Source organism: Anser brachyrhynchus (genome assembly GCF_964034855.1).
Source record: "Anser brachyrhynchus genome assembly, chromosome: 5".
NCBI classification, from domain to species: Eukaryota; Metazoa; Chordata; class Aves; order Anseriformes; family Anatidae; genus Anser; species Anser brachyrhynchus.
Genome location: NC_137699.1, coordinates 10,327,931 through 10,352,626, shown reverse-complemented (window position 1 = coordinate 10,352,626; position 24,696 = coordinate 10,327,931). Strand labels below are relative to the sequence as shown.

Genomic DNA, 24,696 nt, shown 5'->3' with positions numbered 1-24,696 from the left:
CTGGCCAACAGATGACATAATGGGTCTCTTGCTTTTTTTCAGTCATCTGAAGTGCAGCACTGCCCTCTTGTGTTTAAAAGGAAAAAAACCAACAAAACAATGAATTAAGTGTTTTTAATTTTGTTTTTGTTCCAGTATTCCTTATAAATACTTATTTTAAGAGAAATTCACATCTGAAAGTGAGGAGAACGATTATTAGACTCACAATAGAACAGCTTTCTTGCTGTAAGTATACAGGGTTTATAAAGGTATTTTATGCAGTGTCAAAAGGCTTCAGTCTGTAAGGGCCTATCATTGAGTCTGCTTTAGTTGTGTTTTTTTTTAAAGGCACTAAATCCTAAAGCAGTTCACAAGTTATTAGGAAACTGAAAAGAAATATGGTAACCTACATATCCAAATACATATTTATGAACTCCATCTTATATAAGGAGTTGGAGAAAAGTTTAATTGTAGAGCTCAAAGTAAGTGTTAAACATCACATGGGCATGTGAACTCTGCCTAAGCTGGCCATAAACATAGATGTACCAACCGACCAGACAACATACACACAGACTGACTACAGGGTCAAGACATCATTTCTACGTGAGAAAACCCATCTCACTCCCTTGAGAGGGAACCAATAAAACATGCACACAAAACAGAAGTTGGCCAAAACCTAGTGTTCAGAGGCTTGAGCTCCTAACTTTCTTAGTACACAATTCCACATCTGCCCTCCTGCAATGGCAAAGTACTGCTGAGTCTTCATATGCAAACAGCAAAAGCCACATGATGAGTAAGTGCCACTCAGCTGCAGAAACTGGCAAGTTATTGGCAGTAAACATCAATCTTCTCTCCAGAAGTCATACTTCTTTATCCAACCTGCCACTAAAGAAAAAAACAACAAAATGCACCACAGGTTTGCATGAAGCTGGGGGGGGGGGGGGAATGCCCACACCACAAGGTTGTATGAAGACCAATGCCCTTGTCTAATGCAGTTTATATCCAGTGAGTGGTGGACACAAAGCTCACCAGTGGTAGCATATGTGAACTCCCACCCACAGTTTCACTGCTATGAATGCCCTCATATCCAGCAATAGGGGGAAGAGAGAATTGCTTACAAAGCTTGTGTTTCAAGAAATGGATCCACCTATTGCCCTGGAGAGCTCCTGCATTGAATTTCCACCTGGTTTTCTGAGAGTTTATTTAGAAAAGTGGTAGCAATAGCAGCAACCAAGTTTATCAGTAAATATGGCAGCATTTTATATTTTTTAGGAAGAGAAAAAGATAATTGAAATGCCAAGCAATTACTGTACTTAGTTGAATGATATTCTGTAAACTCTGAGCCAAGAGAGCAAGTCTCAAGAGGTACTGAAAAGGGACACTGAGGTCAGGGAGGAGGTTCCCCAGTGCTGAGAGTACCATAAAACTGAAGAGAATCAGATCATTGGTGCAGAAACTGGGAGAAAGACAAGAAAATAAAGCTCTCTGCCATCCTTGCATCCCAGAAATGAAATCTGCTTGAGAATACATGACACATGCTTCTATTTCTATTCCATTTCCCTTTCTCTTGTTTTTTTCTTGCATTATTCAATCTTGTAGACAACAATAGAACAAAATTGGATTTTCCTCAGTGAATATCAAGACAGTTGCATCATACTGTTTCATCTTTAAACTTACTCTCAGTCCTCCTTCTCCTCCAGAACCTGAAGCTGCAATTCTTTTTTCTATTTCTTCCTGTTTCTTTTTCTTTTGCTCTAAGGAGTAAGTGTTCTTAATACCTCGAGAGGAAGCCTGCGAGAAAAATATTTGCATAAGGTCAGTTATTTTTATGGATAGAAGCCAAACTGCGAGTCTTGGTAACAGTACCTTGTGAACTCTGGTTTGCATGTAAAGATGGAAACAGTAAGTAACGCTACCATGATGTCAAACCAGACTTTCTAGGGTACTTCTTTATATTAAGTGCTCTTGTTCTTGCAGCTATGTGAAGGAGTTCTAGTTTGATATTAATATATCCAGGTGAACATACTTGAATGCAATTAAGCGTACCCAGTTTGCATCCCTTAAGACACAAAGACAGAACTTCACTTGCCCAAAAAAAGCCCTGGGCTTTTGGTTTGTAGTTTTTTGCAGTGTCAGGGCCTCTTCTTGCCCTCATGAACAGACTTAAGTGGGAAGAGACAATTTTGGCAGGTAGAACTTCAGCTGTTTAATCATCCATTCACATTTTTCAAATCTTCTTGTCAAATGGAGATGCTACCAAAGTCCCTGGTAAAAGTTTATCAATTTCTTTTTTTTAAAGAGAGTAACTGAGTGATACTTGTATTTTCTTTAATAGCCACCACAGAACTTCAAAGCTATCTGCAACCCAAGTTGCTTCATTTCTCCTTCCTCCCAGGAAACCATTTTAGCCATTTAAGAGCTAGATGAGGACTTCTTTCTCTTATACACTTCTCAAAAGTATATTTCAAGCAGCTATCCTCAAAAACAAACAAAAAAACCATGAAAACGTTTGAGACTACATGTGGATTGCTTTTAATATGTAGTCTGAGACAAAAATGAAAAGTAACAATTTCTACAGAAAGGCTCTGAAGTGTCACTGCTGTTGCTTCAATTACTTATCAAACTCCCTCAAGACTAGGTCAATGTGGTCGTCACCAATAATAGCTAATTTTTAATTCGATATATAATTTCAGTAACACAGAAGTAACACGTGACTCTCTCTTCGTTGATCAGCTGTGGTCTTCAGGATATACTTTTTCCTTACTGTCAATTTTGTATGGTTCATCTTTTAATGACTTTCTTGAAAAGTAAGGATAGGAAGATGGGCTAGCTAGTTCTAGCCACTCTGTTAGATCAATGACATTCTACCTCTTGAAGCTTTAAGTATACTGAAACTGTTAAAACCTAGCAGCCTTAAAAAGATGGAAGACTAAGTACATACTTTTACCGTGATAGAATTTAAGCTAAAAAAAACATTTGGTTGTTCCCACGTTGATAAATCAAACTTGCAAGTGTCCACAATCTGCATTTTTAAGAGAAGTAAAATGTATTGTAACTTGAAATTGCCATTGCAGCAGTTGTATGGCAACTCTAGTTCTCAGTATTTCTGTCTCTTGCTTTCAAGTCTTATAGTGTGTGAAAAAGTAACAGTGAACTTGCTCTTCAATTGCTTAATGGTTTTCAAACTCTTAAAGAACTTCTTCCATCCAAACAAGCTCAGTTACCTTGCAGTGGTCTTTTGAGTACTTACTTAGCTGCACAATCTAGTGCGTGTGTATATATTTAAGTATGGAGGTAAAATGTTATCAATACTGTGAAAACTTCATGACAATGCCCACAATCCAGCACGATATCTGGTGTTCCTGCAGAAGCCCTAGCTACTTTCCCTGTAAACCAGCTACCCAAATATATTCTGAATAAATAGCATTTAATCAGGCGTTACCTCCATCTGCCTCTTCTCAGCAGCTTCTGCTAGCTGTCTTCTTTTTATTTCCTAAATAAAATGTGAAAGACAGTGAAATTTTATTCCAATACAGTCTGTACCTTCTTTTAAAAGTCTAAATTTTTAAATGACTCAAATCTGTACTGCAAACTGCCACAAAATGCCAACCTTATGTCAATTAGCATCGTTCTTACCTCCACTGCAAATGTGGGAGAACAAAATGTTTTTAGTGACTAATAGGCTAGAGGAGCAGCTGCTGACAGAGCTGCAGTCCAACCCTCCCCCCCTAGAAACCTCTATGGGGCTTTCACTGCCCGAAAAACAAGGCTGTAAGGAGAAGACAGTGATAAATGTCCTTGGGGAAGGTGAAGAAGGGGTTGTTGTACTCTTCCTGACTAAAAGCCTCAGGTGGGGAGTGGAAGAGAGAGGACAGGTGTAACCATTCCTGCAGCAGCCCCTGTCACTACAGCCTAAACCTGACCCCGTGAGGCTGGGGGGAGCCCCCAGCCCTGCGTTCAGGGCACCCGCTGCGTTTCTTCCCTTGGCAGGGGAAAAGGAGGCGCGGCCCGGGGGCCGCCCAGCACGGGGGGCGGACACAGGCGGCGGGGCCTCCAGTGTGGGGCCGGGTCTGGGCGGCCCAGGCCCTTCCTGGCCCGCGGGGACAGCGCTGGGCGCGGCCTCCATGTTCCAGAGGAGCCCTCGGGCCGCTTCCCGGCGGGCCCAGGCCCGCGGCCGCTGGGCCTCACCGCGCTCGCAGGCGGCCGGGCCGGGCCGGGGGGGGAAGCGGCCGGGCCGTACTCACCGGGTCGGGCGTCTCTACCACGTCCTTGACTGCGCCCCCCAGGCAGGGCAGGCAGAGCCCCATGGCGGGGCCCACCGCCGGCACGGCTGGCGGCGGCCGGGGAGGAAGAGGAGGAGGAGGTGGCGGCGGCCCCGCCTGCGGCCTCCGCCCGGCGCCGCGCTCGGGCAGGGCCCGCCCCGCCTCGGGGCCGTGCGGGGGCGGCCGGGGGCGGGCATGGCCGGGCGGCGGGGCCGGGGTGCGGCTGGGGCCGGCCTGCGCTGCCTCCAGCCGCGGCTTCCTCTCCCTGGCCCTGGGAGCCGGCCCTGCGAGCTCTACCAGCTTCTGCTGCGGGGCCTCCGTCCTGGGCAGCGGCAGCACCCGGAGCTGCTGCGGTCCCTGGCTGCTTTGTTGGGTCACTGACGGGGTGAACTGAAGAGGTGTTGAAATCACAATCGGTGACACCACCTGAGGAAGGAACTGTCTCCGTGTAGCTAATGTCCAACCGGTGCCGGCAGGCCTGTAGTCATCCGTCTTCAAAGGATAACAGAGTATTCCAGTTCCCATTTGTTCATGACACTAACGTCAATCTCTATTCACTTAAGGACACAGAAAATAAATCCTTCAAAAAGTAAACTACATTACCGTCATTGTATTAGGGCAAGAGGGACAGCAGTCTAATTAATTTCCAGATCGCTCTGGTAAACCTTATACAGGATTTGGAGTTTACTGGAAGTATGCTTAAATGAGAAGTAGCATTTCATTCCCTGGTGTTAGGCTGCCATCCACTGGCCTTGAGCAGGCACAGGCTGCTTCCACACATTGGGTACGTGTATTTTTGGCAAGAAGGTGTTGATGATACTGATACTGTATGTCAGCAGGGGGCTTCCTGGGATCAGCAGAAAGCTCCTGAGGTCCTAATTCACAAACCTGAGACAACTTCCCTCTGACCAGACAAAATTGTATTTAGCTGTCAGTGATAAAGCAAAATTCAGATTCAAGCATTGAGCCACGTTATCAGGAGTCATGCCCATATGAGAAGTAGTAATACTTGGTGATCTTTAGCTAATGCACAGTGCCCTTTCTGTCTGATTATGTTGGTTTGGCCCAGCTGTATGTTCCAATGCCTGGCAGCCCTTTGGTGCTGTCACGCATGCTATCGTGAAATGAGAACTTGAAAGTCTCTGGTTTCTGCTGTCTGTAGCACTTTTCCCCAATTCCTCCCAACTGGCTTGGTTGGCACTCCCAGGTGAAGCAATTTCTGAGAGATTTCTGATGTAATTTCTGGGAAATTAGCATAAACTGCTAAATGGGATGGAAGCAAGACGTCAGCATCTGCTAGATTTCTAGAAGTGTCAGAGTAACTAAAGCTTACACCAGATTTAGTGCGGTCTAAAAATTGCTTTCACTTCATGCTCTAATACGATGTTGGTGGGGTGTCTCAGAGGTCCTGTTGAAAGCTGATGGTGACATGCCTGTTGCCAGACGCTTAAATGCTCTGGCACAATCTTAGCTTGCAGCGATCTCATCAGTGAGCACAGCAAGCGCCTTCGTGTGTGGTGTTTTGCTAAAGAACATAGCACGCTCACACACGTGGAAGGTACACCAGGAGTGGCAGGGCAGGATGGGATGGCACTGAGCCTCACAGCCCCCTTCTTGTGCTGAGGCAAGATCAATGGCTATCTCATCGTGCAGCTTTCAGCCCTTTTTGACTTGCATGTATAGCTGCAGAAAAGATTATTCACTTTTCTTTGTTTATCATTTATGTTCATCCTGAGGTGCACTTTTTCCTATTTTAATATTTTTAAATGCTCACATCCTTTAGAAAGCTCCTAGTCATAGGTGAATTAGCACTTTGTTGGATTCAGCCTTTTGTCCCCTTTGAAATGGTTTGCTGTGCTTTGCTGTCAGGAACTGCCATGCAAACCTCTTTCTTCCATGCTGGCCTTGTTTCCCTGTGTTTCCTGATACTGAATTTTCCTAAAGTCTTTTCTTCTTTCCTGTATCTTCTTTCTATTCCTTTTTCTTAAAATTTTCCTACCTTCTCTTTTGTCCTAGTTATTTATAGTAGCTATGGCATTACTCTGTTCAACAACATTTCCTGAACTTGCATTTTTCTATACATCCCTTACCAGGGGTTATGTGAAGAGTGTTAGAAGTACTCTTCACAAACAATGCCACATCTGTGCAGTTTCTTTCCTGTCTCAGTGCTATTGAACCAAGTATTTATTTTTGTGTCCATGTTCTTGTCCTGCCATTTATTCCGCGAGTACACAATGTCATGTGTTACTGTAATTCTAGTTCTTGTGTCTGTTCCCTGCAGCTCTAATTAGCCATCAGAGAGGATTATTGTGTCGCTAAACGAAATACTCCGAGCAAGTCACAGCATGGCCCTGGGCTTTCTGAAGTGAGCATCAGAAGTGTGGCTGTTTTCCTGGGAGACTGGTCAGGCTGGAGGGAGGGAGCAGGAGGCTCACCTGCCTCCTTCCCTCCTTTGTGGGTGGAGGCTGTCTGCAGGAGGGCACAAAGCTGCAGCAGCGTGGCCAGACTGTGGTGTTCCAGAAGCTGTGGCATGTTCTGGGGTGTTATGATTTAACTAGATGCTTTGTAATGGAAGCAGTTATTGTTATCATTTCTGAGCTTTCAAGGTGCTATGGTTTTATAGTCGTATGGCTTAAGCAATTAAGTGATGAGGGCTTGTCAAGCTTCAGGTTAGACCCCAGGGGTTCGTGGTTGCTGCAGTCCCCTGTATACTCCATCAGTATCATGATAACCTATGAATACAGCAAAAAGGTGTCTGTCTTGCCTACCAGGTTTAGAGGAAGATATAAGCACTATTGAACAAGACTTCTCTGCAGAGAGAGAGAGCGCAGCTTCCTGGTAGGGTGAAATGATAAGATATATAACTGAAAAGTGAGTGGTCTAACCTAAACTGCACTTCTTTAAAATGGTGTGCATAAGGCACAGAATGCTGGTTATTGAGAATTAGTAGGAAATACGGTACCAACTTGTTCTCTAACAAAGAATTTAAGGAAGTTGCTGAAGTTTAAGGAATAACCTTTCAGTGAATTTGCCTAGTCTGAGGTCCTTTAAGAACTGATTTCTTCTTGAGGCTTCCTGGAATAAACTTAAAGAAACCCTGAGTATGTATAGCTTGACATGAAGTCAACAGGATCTTTGTGTGTTCGGATGCATTGATGCTTGAAAATGACATACGCATTGAAATTTTGGGAAATAAGGGCCTTATTCAGGGGAGGAGTTAGCTTCAGCACAGGGGGGCAGATGCAGAGCTCCCTGGCTTGAAGCACTGGGGCAGCTGGCTACCCCGGCCAGGGGCGCAACATGACAGTGCGACTGAAACACGGAGCTGGCAGCAGGCTGAACTCATCTGCATCGCCTTTGGAAGCGTTTCTGAAAGCAAGCAGTGGTGATTAGCCATCTTTCCTTTCCCTCTTAATCCTTCTCTTTAGTCTCTTCAGCCTAAACAGATTCTTCTTTTCTTTCTCTGGGAAACTTTCCCCTGTGCTGGGGGTGAGCAGTGCAGAGCATTGCTCTGCTTCTTCCCTGGAAAAGGGGTGATGCTCATCGTCTGTAAACAGCACAGCAGGGATTGCTCGACAAAGTGAAGAGTGCTCTTCTTGATTACAGATGGCAAAGCTTTTCGATTAATTGCACACTGAGGATTTATTGGCAGTGTAAGATCAGTAGTATTAATGCCTGGTATCTCAACAGTAACAGAAAACAGGGGAGGGTTTGGTTTGTTTTAGGTTTTTTTTTTTTTGTCCCCTTTCCCCACCCTGCCAAATGGTAGTGCTATGTGTTATTGCATAACACATTTGTTATGCAGTCACCTTCAAACGAGCAAACAAACCACATACTTTTAACAGTGACATTAACAGGAGTAGCATGTTTCCTGTAGGGGCTTGCTAGACTGATCAATTTGAACTTTTTTTTGTTAATGTGATGAATAGTGTGTAGTGTTTTGAGTATCTGATTTATCAAAAAAAAAAAATAATACTACAAATGTATTTGACCTTTCTGCCGGTGTTTTTGTGGGTCATTAGAAGATCTGGCAGTTCATTACATGTTCATTTATAATAGTTACGATGGTGTTTGTGCAAGAATGACATTGATAAAAGTCAGATTAAGATGCAATTCAGTGCAATTAAGGCTCGAATTCTTTGTCTTCTTTAAATCCAGCAGGTGGTACAATTGACACAAACATTTCCTGAATTTCCCAAATCTATATGCACACCTTCGATTTGTTGTTGTGTTTCGATATTGCAGGCTGTGTGGCTTTGAATGGGAATGAGGGCTGTACAATACTACCCATTAGATTTCTGGAAGTGTCAGAAAGCTTTTTTTGGAGAAGAAAAAAAAAAAGGAAAATAAGAGTGAGTCCCAACAACATATGCAGAAAGAAGAAAAACAAGCAGAGGCATTTTTTATCCTCCACTATTGTGTATGCAATATAGGGCAGATACAAGGGAAGTGGCTTTAAGAACCCTGGCCAAATGATTTGAAGGTCGATAATGTACACTTACAGGGTGAAAATTATGGGGTAGTTAGTCTACCCCATAAATGCCTCTTTCTCTACAAAAGAGCACCTCTTGAAGAGATGTTAACTGCCACAGTAACTGTAGTGCTGATCTTTTAATGTGGGAATTCACTGATAATGGAGAAATAATGGTGTTACTATTGTGTGTAAATCTAGAGAGAACCCCTTTCTGACTGAGAGTTTAACAAGCTGTTGTGATCGCTTTATTAAAAAAAAAAAAAAAGGAAAACTTATTAGAGACCAAATTCTGGTTATTGGGACTAATCTCTGGAGTGCCTAGCTAGTTATCGTACCTCTCTTCCAGCTGATAATACTTATTTGACTTTTTTAAACTTTTTGAATCTTTCCTCAAGAAAAATGCAAATGGCTGTAAGAGCAGCTGTGACCCGATCATAACTCTGATTGGTGCGTCGGCAGTACTTGCTTTCACCATGCAATGTTTTTACAACAACGGAAACGTAGCCCCTTACGGGAAAGGCATGGGTCAGCTTAGTGCCACGCTGTCTACTGGAAAAGTAATTGCAGCCTCTGTGGACGTTTATATAAGCCTTTATGGCCCTGATTTGTTACTCCATAGAAATTGCCATCAGTTTAAATGGCACTTGGAAAGGACTGAAGCTAATCAATACAAAGGCTCTCCCTGATTTCTGAGAGCATCCTGCCAGGGCCATGATGTTGCACAGATGGTCGTGGGGCTCCAGGTCTGACGGCCTCCACAGCAGCTCCACCGGGTTGGTCGTGCTTGTGGTGTCTCTTCTCTGGCTCTGTTGTTGCATACTGCCATGCTCTGAGTAGTAAAGGGAAGGGGGAAATGAATTTCTGGTTGCAGAATAGTTCTCCCCGTGTAAGTGCCACCCCCAATACAGGGGTGACCTATTCCTACGAATATAGGAAAATCTATGCAGCCCTGCTAGTGAGCAACAAGTCAGGCTAAACAGGACCATTCCCCCAGCCATTCTTCCCTGTTCAGGCCTATGTAATGGGTCTGTATAATCCAGCCAGTAAGCAGACTAGCTGCAAGAATCAGATGGGCTCTACTATACCTTAGGCACACTGGATATATTTAAGTTGGCAGTGGTGCTGGTTTAGATCCTCAGCTGCTTTGTTCTGGCTCTTTCATTCTCGGCTGGTTCAAGGACAGCCATGTGCAAAGGTCCAATGCATGCCAGAGATGCACTGTTTGTTAATTTATTACACCAGTGTTCGGGGCCTGCAAATCGTGTGGTTTTTCACTCATAACATTTTACTTCTCTAGGTAGACAGTGATTCCAACCACAGAGATCGTGAAACTTTAAGACATCAACTTCATTCTCAACTGTTGGTAATTCCACCAAAGTCCTTGGTGTTTTAATAAATAAATAAATAAATAAGGATCTGTTCTTACTGTTGCCAGACCAAAGTCTTAATTATAATATTTGACTGTGGGGCAAGAGAAAAAAGACAGTTGCATAGAATGAACATGGTTCAGTGACTTAGTATTTTGCCTGTTTTTATAGGATTGTATCTCAAGAGTTACTTCAGATAATAACTCTAGGTTTATGCCTGTCTTGAAACCAAAGACAGGAAAACTTCTAGCTATTGCCTGGTTTGGGACCGTTCAGAAAACTAACTAGTTGTGAAATCACCAGCTTAACATGAAACAAAACATTTTATGTACACATATTGTAGAATATTAGCAGTAAAATTGTAATGATCTTTAAGTATTCACTCTACTTATATGTATGTCTTCACAAAACATAGGGAACCTTATGTAAGGAGCATTTCAATGAAAATACTTGATGATACTTGATAACAGTTTCAATGATATTGAGAACTAGTACATTTAAAATTTGAGTTTTTTCAAGAATGTGGCAAGGCAGATTTTGTGAAAATTGTTTATGACTAACCAGAGGAGGATGAATATGGTGTAGTGCTTGACTATAGAATACAGATATTCAGTGATCACTTCATTATTTTCTGCAAATTTCTTTTTATATTTTAGCTTAGGGATTATTGAAAATGTCAGACTGCTGTCCATGCTCTGGAAACTCTCTATTTTGAAAGTACAACTTCTGCTGAGGTCCAGGAAAGCTGACCTTTTTTAAGCCATGGTTTAACTTCATAAACTTTCAGTTAATCTCAGTGATTTTGCTTCATTAGCAGTGAATCCCTTGCCATTAGTTTCCCATCTTTCCTAGCGGATTGTCACAATCTGCTCTCTGGGAGCAAGGGAGGTGTTTTAGTCACCCACTAGTGACATCCATACTTGCACACTGCATACAAACTTCCTTCTATATGTCTTTCTTCTGAGCAAAATCCCATGCGTTGACATCTCTGGGAAACTCGATGTAAAAATCAATGGCAGCATTTCCTTGAATAAAACCTGTAAACACCTGGAAGTCCTGCTTGATTGACTGTCCAGCACAAAGGAATAAATCTTCTATGGAATCCTGGTGAAGCTCCTTCACATGTACAAAGGTCCTGCGCTGAGCACGTTCGCACGATGCACTTACCAGTCCGGAATGCCTTGGTTAGACAGCAATTAGGGGCTGCCAAAAAAGCCTTCTGTTTACAGTTGCCACTTATAATGAAAAATTTACACTGTGAAATAGCTTGTGCCTGAGTACAAGGGCAATTAAAACCGAGAAGGAAGACTTTGCTGCTCTTTAAGGTCAATTTGCACTCTGCCTTTGTACGGCTGCACAGTTTGAAAAATCGCTATGCAATAAACTCATTTACATGACATACAGCACTGCGTATACTTTCTCCCTCTAGCATGTTATCAGAGAGAAACATTGAGTTATTGGGCAGAAAATAACTTCTAAAACAAAAAGCAGACTGTTTTCCTGCAATTGGATAAGAAGAGGAGCAGATGATTTTTGGCTTTTGTATATTCTGCTTGGTTTCTGCATGCACCTGATACTGTACACTGCTGCCTCAGGCACTGGTTTCTTATCTTCAGTGCAGCGTGAGGTTCAGCTCTCACACAGCTGGCTTGTGCACGTGTACTAACCCCTGCAGATCCGAGGGGGGCTCGCAGTCTGCTCCCTGCCATAGTACCCATGTTCCTGAGGACTGGTGTGGCTTTAACATATCTTACTGAGAGGGATGTGTTGACTGAAATTCTGTCCTTCTCAAAATTGTCTCTGTGCAGGTACTCGCAGTGCTTTCCTGTTTGCACCTTTTACTGGTTCACTGCTCACTAGTGTGGGTCATATCATACAGCTGATATCTCCTCAGAGGTGAGACATTCATAGGCCTGTGCCAAGTGTGGGGCATAAGCGCAGCAGAACACTGAGAGCACGGATATCTTACAGACTTGTCTACAAACGTTATTGTAAAATATCATGTGTAATTTCACCTGCCCTGTTTTTGTGCATGCACACGTTTTGGCTTTGTTTTTTAAACCCCTTGCAGCCACTCAGTAGGGAACACTTGTATTCAGTTACACATTTAAAATCAGCGTTGCAGGGCTAAAAATAAAACAACAAGAGGGGAAGGGTACAGGCATGCATTTCGTTTATTTATTTCCCCTTATCCTGGAAATGTGACTGCAGTTACACCTTCATATTAAGAAGAAAGCAATGCACATTTCTGTGTACCAAAACAAAAATGTAAAACCGGATGTTTGCAGTCAGCAGATGCTGGAGTGTCTGACAGTGTACTTGGCAGAAAGCTACTTTTTTTTTTTTCTTTTTTTTCCTTTTTGAGCAGTGCATCAGACTATTCCTAGGGATAAAACTTGTAGTGATATGTAGATTATTCTGTCCCCCAAAACCCACGGGTGCATGTTCTGGCATATATTTGCAATGTTAATGTTTCATGGTCTTTTCAGTCATTCTGCAACCTGCTTGCACAATTCCACGAACATAGGAGGGGTTTTTTAGTTTTTTGTTTTGTTTTGTTTTTTGCCTTAATGATCTCCTTGGACCAAGAGAAGAGCGTACCTGAGCTTTACCTGGACATGTGGACAATATCTACTGATAAATTCCTTAGAAATGATTTTTTGACTTAGTACACTTACAGTGTAATGTAAATCATAGCCTAATAGAAATCAGCAGTGCAATGGAGTTCTAAGAAGTTTCTAGGAAGTTCTAATAACTAAACTTCTCAGAGCCACATGAAACACAAGAATGTTCACTAAAACTGTAGAACAAATGTATGTAATTCCAGTATGCCGCTTGAAGAGGGGAAAAAACAGACACCTAAACTGCAATGCTTCCTTATTCCATATATATTCCATTCCAATAGTGTGTTTTGTAGGAAATATAAAAAAAATCTTAGAAAATTATGTAAACTACTGCTTTCAGTGTGGCTGAGTACATATAATGAAGCCTTTAGGAGCAGAAGTCCTTGAGCAGACTGTGGAGGTGCCATCCTGATAGCCCAAGTGAAATTCAGGAAATGAACAAGTCACAGTAAACTCCCAGATTTCACCTCGGTATATTGTCACCAACAAATCTCATTGCAGTAATTTGTCATTATTCACTGGCATTTATGGAAATAGATGCCGTAGTTTTCAGTACACATTTGATTCCTGAGACTGTTAATGTTTTAATCCCATGCTGAAGAGAATGGCGATGGGAAGAGGCTATTCTATTCCTCTACAGTGGCCTGATTTGCATTCATGGTGAATCAATCACATTCTTGCTAATTACCAGATAAAGAGCAAACAAGCAGGCCAGGAGCCAAGTAGGCCTTTCCAGGGAAACAGGAAAACCTCAAACATAGCAGAAACTTGTGTGTGTGCGTGAACACAGAACTATTTAAGGGTCACAACAGTAAAAAGTTTGCTTAAAGGATAACAAGGGGATTTTTCATTGCTATAGAAACGCTTTAATAATTTCCTCTGTCTTCTAGATAAGAAGCTTGCTGGGTTGAAGCAGGCTGGCAGTAGCACTGCTAATTTCCTTTGGAAAGGACACCTTGTAGCTGTTCGTTACCTGAACGAGGAGTCCACGGCTTTAAAATGCTGGCCACGGAAGAGGCGTGGGTATGCCTTGTCAGAGGAAGCTGACACAATAGTGCTTAATAGCCTCATTCCTCCATCCTGTGACATCTCTGCACTTATACACCCACGTGTTTGGTGTCTAGCTAGTGTTTCAACTTCCACGTTCTTTCCCCTCAGCTGCTCCCTATCTTGTGATTTCGCAGCTGCTTTTGTCATTTGTGATCTTCCAAAGCCCCATGTCCATTTTTCTGACCCTGTGGAGGACTGCTGTCTCAATTCTGCATTTCTCCCTGTGCTTATTGTAGACAGAAGTGTTTGTGTCACTCCGCTGGTTTCCTGACACTTAGCATGAAAAAGGTTTGGGTTTCAGCTTTTTCTAACAGTGCCAAACTCGAGCTGCTTGGACTGAAATTCCTCGTGTAGGTGTTTGGCTCGGGCTGCCTCTCTTTCAGGAGCTTCAGCAAAAAGTTCAGCTACTATGGAAAGTATCTGGGGAGCACTGAGTCGCGTGTTCAATGCAAACATCCGCCCTGAGAAGATTTTGTGCACCAGAACCCTTGAGCAGAGGCGTTTGTCTCTAACCCTTGTGCCAGGGGTGCGATGGGGTGCCAGCTGCTCGGGATACCTCGTAGTAGTGTGCACATGTGGGATGTTTGACGACTGCTTGCGGAGGAAAAGCTGTGCAGGTGAAAGAAGTGGAAGAGTAACTAAGTGGGAAACAACTGCTTCATGCTGGCTGTCCTTTAAATATTCTTGAGTGCATCTTCAGAAGCAATACTTGCTATTTTTAACTGGCTGTAGCAATTAAAAAGAAGTGCTGTCTTCTTTGTGAACTGTAGATCAGATCTGAATCTTAGTGTAATGTTTCCATGGCAACATTTGCATGTTTATTCTATATATTTGAGTTCAGATAAACTGTGTTGTGTGCAAGTAACAAGCTATCATTTTAAAAACTGAATTAAAAAAATACATATTATGCGCAGCTACTGAAGAGTATTGTGTCACTTCTTGGTAGGATATCAGCCATATCACTGAACATTGGTCACTTATTTATTGTCGACAATGAATTATAAATTAAGATTATGAATTTCTCTTCAAGACTGCCCAGCTTATCAGTCAGACTTTCTTGCCTTTATGAACAATTCTTCAGATAATAAAAATATAAATAAAAATTTTCTCCCTGCGTTACAGATTACACGTACTCTCCTACAAGTCACAGTAGTACCATCCATAGAAAAAGGTGATTTGTAGAACTAGGAGGCTTCTCCTCTCGATTCTTAAGGACATGAGGAATCTCAGTGTGATCTATGCTGCAAATTAATTATAAATACATGTATTCTATGATTGCAAGTTTGCAAATTTATTCTAATATATTTTCAAACCATATATAAAATGCAAGTTGCACCAAGTGTAAATCTCAGGTGCAGCTGAAATATTGGCTGAGTTAGCACACAATCTCATATCGTAATACAGGAGCCATTGAATTGCAACAGTATTGGTTACAGAGTTGGCATTATAGAACAATCAAGTGCTAATAAGCTACCATGGAAATTGTTAACGTTAAGGTCTTTCTGCTAACTGCAGGGACTTGCTGAAAAGAAAACCGAAGAAAGGACAATAAAAAGCACGTTACTGTAGATGCATGCATCTACATCTTTTAACTTACCTGCAAAACAGTTGTGCTTCTGGCTTAGTGTGTTTTCAATACTGCTGTTATGCTTCTTATTTCTCTCCATTTTAGGTTACTGACTTGATAATGATTGATTTCAGATGGTAGCTAGTGTATTAGCAGAAACATCCAACTGGATTGCCAGGGTGAGAGGTATAATTTGGAGCTCTGGCTAAGGAATTTATTAGACCAGACACTGACTTCAGAGGTATGAACTGTACTCACATGATGGTTTTTGCATCCCGTTAATGGGGAGGGTGTCCCCAAGACAGCATTATTAGTATGCTGTGCAAATTGAAGGTGATCGTCCACAACATTTTCAACCTGATGCATTTTAAAATGGTATTCTAAATTAGCCTTGGGAATATACCATTTTTGGGGGACTTGCAATAGAAATGTACCAACCTTGTAAAGGAATCTAAGCATCCTACCATCCATCTCTCTCTCCATATGCGCATGCGCAGACAGTTTTCAAGTGTGATGTGGTGATGGGTGCTGCCACAGCAGCACATCTTCTCTTGGGTGCTGGTGAGAATGCAAAATAAAGCCGACCAGAAAGGGTGCTGGTGGGAAGACTGCAGAAAACCAAGACATGACTTAGAAAAATACTGATGAAAATTGAGCTACCATGAAAATATAAAATGTTATGTGAGAAACAGAAGAGGAACCGTACAGGACCACTAGAGATCTGACTATCTGTGCTGGCATTTAATGACAATCAGATAATCAGCATATCAGCTGAGCACAGATGTTTCTGAGAGTCTTGGGAATGCCATCTAGATATTGGGAGAACAACTCGTATCTCTGTTCTTAACATGTAATTCTAAAAGCAAGCACCTGATTGTTTGGGCAAAATAAGAGTTTGTAATGATCTATCAGGCATTTATATTTATAATATCAGACCAGTTCCTCTTTGTGACGCTGGGCGGCTGCTTCATCTTGGGGTTCTTGATGCCAAAGAGTCAGAATAGCAAGTACTGCACAAAGCTGGTGGTTTGGGGAAAATACATGAGTGTAACTGCTCTATTATTCCTGCACATCCTGCAGTTTTACATAATAAAGCACTTAAGATGCATGGGGCTTTACTTGTCTTTTTAGAGCTCATGTTGTTTTTCTTCTCACTTGAGACAAATGCAAAGCTAACCTCATCTATCAAATCTGTTAATCTCTGGATTAACAGAAGTTGTTAAACTGATTTGCAGAGCTTGTTTCTGAGAGCTATTAAGTTTCACCCCTTTCCCTATACCCAACTGAATAGCGATTTTAGGATTATTGAATAATTTTAATTCTTTCCTGTGTAGGAACCATCTATTTATCTATTTTTTTCTTTTCTTTCTTTTTTTTTTTTTTTAATATTATCATGAATTGCAGTGGAGCAATGCATTTCTATTTACTTGTAAGTGTACGCAGTTCATGGAGTATTTTTATTTCTCCTCAGGGTTACAGAAGATGAAATTAAACTTAGAGTGAGTTAAAGATATTGGATGCTGTAGAGTTTGTATGAATGATATGGGTCTGAGTTGAAGTTCATGTCTAATGTTGTAGTTATAATTAAACTGAGTGGAAAAAAATCTCGTAGGAGTTGTTTTCATTTTAAGGCTATACCCCTCCTCTTTAATGTAGGTCAGAAAATGGCTTGTATTAATTCATGGGATTAAATAAACTTAAATGGCATTTTTTCTTCTGAAATTAATTCCATTACAGAGAGTCCTATGGCATTTAACAGGAATGAAACCAATAAGGTTTTCTACATAAATTACATTAGAAATGTGCATATTTTAAAGGAATTATCTGTTTTTTAAAGAGAATTTTTGAACCCTTCTCCAGAATTATATTGCGGGGATATAATTTTTTCTTCAATGCCAGAAGATACTTTAGGATGAGTCTTAGTTTTGTAATATTTTAATAAACCTCTCCATAAGGGTTTGCATCATAAGCTGTTCTAGGAGAAGGGAATTTGTAACATTTTCTTTTGGGTGAGTCAGGTGTTTTGCAGATATGAATTTAAACATGATGGAAATAGGTTTGCTTTATTTTAGCAGGACCATAGCATAGTGGGTAAGGGAAGGAAGGAGTTTTACCTTTCAGATGTTTGTGATGTGCATGAGTCATATCTTGGCTGACCGTGACCTGCTGTGAACCACACTGGGCTAGGAGGAAAGTTACTGGCTTCAGACAGCCTTTCAAGCTTTTAAACATATTAGATGAGTGAAATGTAGCCTGACGTCCTCTTGCTCATGAACAGGTTTATGCTAACAGAGAGCAAAAATGTCTTCTGTCTTTTTTATTAGTTTACAAGAAATGCATGCATACACGGGAGTCAAAGTAAATTAATATTTTTATTCATGAGAGGAACTATTACTCATTTTCTGTTCATTGGCTGCATTTCATTTTTACCATGCCCAGTCAACTTGTGAAAACAGCTTTGCTATTTTGTCTGTTGGTGTTTCAGCCAAACTACAGCAGCTGTGATAACACCCTTGAAATACATACATAATCACAGGTTTTAAGGTTAGCTGACAGCTTGGACATGTGGGCAGAAAAGAGCTTAAGGTAAAGTGGGAGCCATGTGAGTGTATGATCTGCTCGTACCCTGGGCTTGTGTCCACGAGAATATCACCTGTGGAGAGTAGAAAATGTGTGATGCCTCTTGTATGTAACAGAAAGGGGAGGTTTGGTTCTGCTTTTTTCCTTCCTTACTCTCTTTAGGAGACAAGTTGTCATTCAAACCTTCTAGGAGAGGGTTCCAGATATTTGATCCAAGGAAACGTTGAGACGCTGAAGCTCCAAGAGAGCAGAATTCCTCATATGCTTGAACCCTCTTCTTATTAAGTCCCTTGCCAGATAAGTGCCTAGCTTTCTCCCTGCCACAGTCTGCTGAGATGCCCAACTTTCTTCCCCTCTGTCTGGGGAGTCTGGTGCCTAACACCAGGTTTGGCATCCTGTTTTGGGGTAGGCACATCTGAGAGAGGTTCTGCAGTGCCTTCTCTGATGTTCCAGTAGCTTTATAGCTACTGTGACATGAAAACTGGTTACAGCCTAATGCATTGTTGCCAGATATAATGCCTTCAGCATGCATGACAGCCTGCAGTTGTGGGCCTCCACTGAATAATTCTCATCTAGTGGGTCTTTTCACAACTTCCTCTCAGTACTTTCTTGTTACAAAGGTTGAGATGATAAACTGGAGATAAAAACAATTTTCTGAAGCAAGTCTATTATTAAATAGCCAGAAGCATCAGTAAGGGTTGATTATGCAGCTTGTGTGCAATTGCAATGGCTGCAACATCGTGTCGAAACAGCACAACGTGCGTAGTTTCTCTGGTTGCTGCTCTTTCCTTGTTAGAGAGTGAAAATGCAGTGGATAAGAATAGTTTTTGAGTAATGGCTCCCTTATATATCTCTGAAAAGATTTCAGGGTAAAGAAAACCAAGTTCTGAGCCCCAGGCAGTAACAGGGCTGGAATGAGGGAGGAGGGTGTCGTGGTGGTCTGATTGTCACGGGTCCAAGTGGCCTTACAGGGGAGGCTTTCGTATGCAGGGAGTTTTGCAGAGCTCAAGCTGTGGCTTGTGCCAGACTTCAATCAATACCCACAACACTTGATCTCAGGCTACTGCCTCTCATTTGCTCCTTGCACAATAATGCTATGGGGCTCATACAGTACCCTGGCCTGTATTAAGAAGCTGAAATTTGTATTAATGAAAATGGGAAGAACACTTTTTGAAAGGGCAAATCTGGGTTATCACTTGACCACTGGGCATTTCTCTATGCGTTGGCTCCCCACTAACCCTTGTGAACCTACTGAAAGTGGGGTCTTTGTACGAGGACGTTTGTAGAGTTCAGTGCACACACCCAAGCCATCTATGCTGTTGCAGGATAGCTTGTTTCAGAGTAGACCTACATGTAATAGAGAAAGTAATCAGTGTTGTACTTGAAATCAGACAAACCTGGTGCTGTGTTAGGCAATGCTATGTGGCACTAGAATGAGAAGGTGAGCTTGGATTTTTTTGCAGGCTCTCTGCATGTGGACTGTGGGAAGGCACTGCATGTTCTTTTTGTGTGCCCCTGGCTGCTTCCTCCTGAGAGCTCTGCTGGCTGCTTCCCACATAGACCACAGCCCATCTCCATCAGCCTTGCTGTGCTTTCAACGGGGAGACACCCAGGAAAATTCTTTTGCAAGCTAAATGCTTGTAATCTTTGTTCATAAATGCTCTGTCCTTGAGTTCCCTAACTGTTGCAGGTGACATCTGGGACTCAGCTTTTTGTTCCCCATACAAAGCTCATTATTTGAGACATTTTTCTCCGGCATGATTTGGCCTTGTTTTAGATCCTCTTTAGGTATCTTTTGGGCAAGAGGTGCTCTGACATAACACAGAAAATGTTGAGCAAGTTTGGTTGGAGATCAAGTTGGAAAATAGCGCGTCCCGTTTCCCTTGAATATGAGAGTATTCTTTGCTGTAGACCTGAGATGTAATAAACATGCTATGTAGTTTTGACTGGAAAAGTGAGAAATTATAGCAATTCCATCAAAATATTACCATTTAAAACATAAAACACACACTAAAACAAACAAACAAACCAAACCCCTAAGTTTAAAACTTTCAGATTAATTTTATGGCTTTTTCTTCTCAGTCTAATTTCTGTTGTAAGTTTTGAGTATGCCTGGTTCAAAATACTTCATCTGTACATATGTGAACAATATTTTGAGTTCATTTTTCAAAGTAGCTGTGTATTAGCCTTTAATAAAAGATTCATTTTCTGGTTTGAACATTGTGCCCTTAATATGGAATCCTGACCTCGTACAATTGCCTTCTGTAATCTGCTCTGAGGGGTTACTTTTGGTGTTTGTTTTATCTTCTTCACATGCTTGCGCTAACCTTGCAGCTAATCTGATATTGATTTACTTCCCAGGGCTTTATTATTTGCAATTGGAAGTAGGTTTCAGATTGGATGCTATACCAACTCTTCACTGCAAAGGACATGCTCTGCGTGGGTTGCTAGCTGAGATGGTGAGGACAGAGGGTCTACAAGTGTCCCAAGTCTGAGGTCCCCACATGAGGTGTGAGTGGTTCTTGAAATATACAGTCATCCTAGCCAGATTTCATAGGGCTCTAAAACATGAAAGTAATTATAAAATACCTCTAGTCAACACCAGCATGCTTATTGCAATGGGACAAATTCTGAATTCTGTTACACTTTTACTGCATTGGGATGATTGACTAAAGGCAATTCAGTATCATGAAAGCAGAACTGCTTCTCTTCCCTGGGAAAGATTTAGGGGTTTGGTAGTAAGCTAGAGGCAAAGGAAAACTACCTGGAGCCTTTCCCTCCACTGCAGCACTTGCTTTTCAGTCCCAGTATCTTTTGAGTATGTAATGTAGCCTTTCTGACTTGAAACTGTGTTTTATTTCCCTTTTCAATTACTTTTTAAAATGCATCATCCATCAGAGTGTTTTTAGCATGTGAATAGCCCCAGTGATTGCAGATTGAAACAGATCAGAGTTTACAATAAGACATCTGTTGAGAAAATACACTTATTGACAATGTAAATATTGTATTCGGATACAAATGTGAATCTTCTTGAAACTATGTATTGATATAGAACAAGTGAAATGGCATTTATCTCTTTGGTCTCTCATAGCACTATATGCTGCAATATAGGGATGCTGGCTACCTTCATTATGTGGTTCTCTCCTTGGTGCCTGCATCCTTTCAGACTCCTGTGTTTCCGTCAGGAAAAGTAGACTTGTTAGTTGATCTGAATACCATTCTTCATGGTGAAGAACACATCAGCTCAAAACAACTGTAAATCAACTTGTGAGCGAGTCTGTGCTGGAGTTAAGTGTGGTCCAGTTCACTGGAACCAGCTGTTAAAATACCAGCCAGTCCCTGAGCTAGCTGCTAAAGAAATACTGCCTGCAGCAAGCTCTGCTTCTTCCTGCTGCTACTGACGCTTTCAAGAACTGCTGTCAGTGTTTGTTCGGGACTGTTTTGTGAGCTTTGTGTCTAGCTTGTGTTCAGGAGGCCCTGAGTATGGAGGGTCCAGCTGGTTTCCCTGTCTTAGAATGTCTTTACTGCTTAGGCCTGGAATTATTTTGGGAATTCTACCACTATGATGCAGGGGGTGAGCACGTAGTCCTTTGTGTCTTTCCCCAGTTTTTCAGAAATGGGTTAAGAGCTGTGATCCAGATGCCACAGTCGTGACACTGGGGGAGTGTTGCTACAAACATACAAGTAATCTGTCTAACAACTGGAATAATTCAAAGCACTCTAAGTTTCTTTGAGCAAAGGTTTTGTCCTTTTCAGAGTATCTAACATTTTGTTCCTGAACTTACATGGGGGCAGCCAACAAAGAAGGCTACAGTTTTATAATGCAATATCCCCCTCAACCCAGCAAAAGACAAGAACAAATAAAAAAGACTTCTGTTCTCACCATGAATGAGAATTCACTGAGTAGTGCATATGAGACCTTTTTTTTCTCTCACACAGTACTGCAGGATTGCATTGGGTGTATAGGTATGCAGGTGATATTCAGCTGCAGGGGATTTTTCCCCATGCAGATCCTCTAAATGTACAGCCCCAGCAACAGACCCGTCTTCTGATTCATTCAACACACAACCAGTTTCTTGTCCAGCTCTTTCTGCTGCTATTCAACCCTCCATCATTTTAATCTTTACTTTGCTGTGGGGAAAAAATAGAAAAATAATAAAAAAAAAAAAGTTAATTTTCCTCTGGCCAGCAGAAACACTTGAAAAATATTCTTTACTATGAAGTCCTGTCTGCCAACTACTTGGCTCCTGCCATCATGGGCCGGTGTGCAGGTAATCAGTTTACAAGGCTGGTGCTCGTGTGGTTTTACCAGAATGGAGGAGCTACGAGCTAAGCACGTTGTTTCTGAAAGACTGCTGTAAGCCTCGGTGCGATAATTTCTTTCAGGAGGTCATTTCTTGGTTATTTTTGTGGACTTTTTTTTTTTTTTTTTCAAGAGTATTCCTCCCACGCCAATCCTTTGACAAGAAAGGTGACCCTTATGATGAATCTGAAAACTGGCTTTTCAAACAATAGTAGTAAAGCTCCTGCTGAAATTATTTTTCTACACCTATGTATAGCTCCTTCTCCTACTTTTCGTCTGAAATCAGTGTAACATTTTAGCTAGTTCTGTCAAAAACTGAAACAACTGTGCCAGGTTTCTGCCTTGTGCTGATAAAGTTCACCTTCATGAAGTTACAGGTAACAGAAATTGGTTTTGCAACCACCAGTCAGAGAAAGCATATCCTCTATCATCAGAATCGTTTTCCATGTGCATAACAAAACAAAGGGACCAAAACAGCCCAACTCCAATAGAAACACCCATAGTGCTGGAGCTTGGGTGAGTTTATAAAACTACCAAAACAAGGGTCACACACCTAAGCAGAAATGGTCCCTGCTTGGGCTTTTTTTTGCTTAAAGTAGACAAGCAAAAGCTGTACCCACAACTGCTTCAGTCTGTGGAAGAAAGGTTTTTTTCAAGCACGAATTCCTTTTTGGACTCCTCTGTGCCTTGAAAGACTAGGATGAAAGATGCTGATGAAAAGATTTTGGACCAAGTTCATTGAGCTTTGTGTTACTCTCTCGCTGCTCTAAATCCAGGACTTGCAAGGGCTTTCTCTGGGTTGCAGGGTTGAGGAGCATGGAAATCCAGAAGTGTGGGGAGCCAAGGGAGGATTGTCTGACCATTTTTCTCTTGGAAAGCAATGTGTTTGAACTGTTCTTCATCTTCAGCGTTCTCTGTATTGGCTGATCTGTATAAATGGATTTATTATGAATAATATGTCATTAATAATGAAATAAGCTATCCATCATATTGACTGTTTTGACTAAATGAGCCATTCACAGAGCTCTGCAGTATGTTGAGATATTTTGCAGTATGGCAAGATTTATGCCTATGTATTTTTTTTTGATTAAAGATGCTGCTGTTGCATTAGGCAACACAAGTTTGCGATCGCCGCTGATCAGCGTAACAGTTCTGTGCAGGGAGAGTTATGGGTCAGGTACCCTTTGTACTTGTGAAAATTTTCAGGCTTTTGCTGTTTTTAGGCGAGTAACCGCCACAAAATAGTCCTGCCCTTAAAGGGACAGGCTGAATCCTAGAATCCTCTTCCACATAAAATCTCTGCTAAAACCAACAGGGCCAGTCCTGTAGCCATTATTCAGTGAAAGGTTTGCTTACACGAGGCTGGATCCATCCCTGCCCTAGTTATTTTCATTCAGCGAATGTTCATCCCCTCCTTTCTTTCTCCCGAAGGAAATCTGGCAGCTTGTCTGTTCCAGAGGCTGTGAAATATTGGCAGGTTTCAAAACCGAATCTGTCAGCCTCTCTGACAAGCAGTCATTCCGAGGGCAGGCAGCAATCCTGACGTTCACTCTGAAACCAGCCAGCTCTGTGCATGAGAGAGAGAGAAACCAGCGCCATGGAAGTGAGAGCTGCAACAAGATCTTTTCCAAAGGGCTGCCTGAGAACACGCTCTAACAGTGGAGACTGCAAGCTGCAGCCTCGAGCACACCCCACCGCTTCCAGAAATGCAAGGAAAAGAGCAGATCTGTTCAGCTGCCAGCATTATCTTATGCTGTGGAAGCCCATGCTGGTGGTCTGGCTCTGAGGTTGGGCAGTGCACCCCGGTGGGGAGGCTCCTGTGCAGCTCTGCTCTTGCCCTGGTCCTGGAGGAGCACGCTTGCCTATTCGCCCACTTCTAAATTTTTGAGTTTGCCAATGATTTGCACAGGGGTTTGGACTCCATGATCGAAAAGGCGTTTTTTTTATTTTTTTTTTGAGAGGAAATAACGAAGCATGGTCTTTACGTGCCACACTTTTAACCCTTAGCTTTGGCCAGCTGTTGGTGCTTCAGCTTGGAGTGGTGTGGTGTGCTTGGGCAGCAGTTTCTGTTTTGTTTTTTAATTCTGACTAGAGTACCACGAACCCAGTGTTTTCATGTGGTACAGTAGTAATAATTCTGGCATGACATCACTTAATCATGCAGCCCCTGGCTTATCTGTTGTCTTTTTAAAGCTGTCAGAATAGCATCTTTTTGGAGATTCGCACGTTCTCATACTTCGTTCCCTTGTCCTGTCCTTGTTACCTTTAAAAGAGGGGTTCCAGTGTTTCCATTAGCGAGGGAATTTCTGCCAGCAATGATTTTAAGTGCTGTAGAATGAACAGTTCATTAAACTGGGAAATGATTTTAAAGTGTTCAAGAGCCTGGGGCTATCATTACAATCACACTTGCAAATGGTCCCCACCTCTAAGGCGTATTTCTTATTATTTAGGAGGATCGGGGATATGAGTACTTTGTGCACCATCACAAAG

The 24,696-nt window shown here is 42.0% G+C and overlaps 1 protein-coding gene across 1 annotated transcript; it reads right to left on the bottom strand.

Annotated features, from left to right (window-relative positions):
• Positions 1–100: 100 nt before the first annotated feature.
• On the bottom strand, positions 101–4,415 carry SVIP (small VCP interacting protein). The gene is made up of 4 exons (XM_080593119.1): positions 4,224–4,415; positions 3,422–3,472; positions 1,657–1,770; positions 101–864 (listed from the first exon to the last, which is right to left on the bottom strand). The coding sequence occupies exons 1-4, from the start codon at positions 4,284–4,286 to the stop codon at positions 850–852; spliced, it is 243 nt and encodes an 80-aa protein (XP_080449245.1). The 5' UTR covers positions 4,287–4,415; the 3' UTR covers positions 101–849.
• Between the last annotated feature and the right edge of the window lie 20,281 nt (positions 4,416–24,696).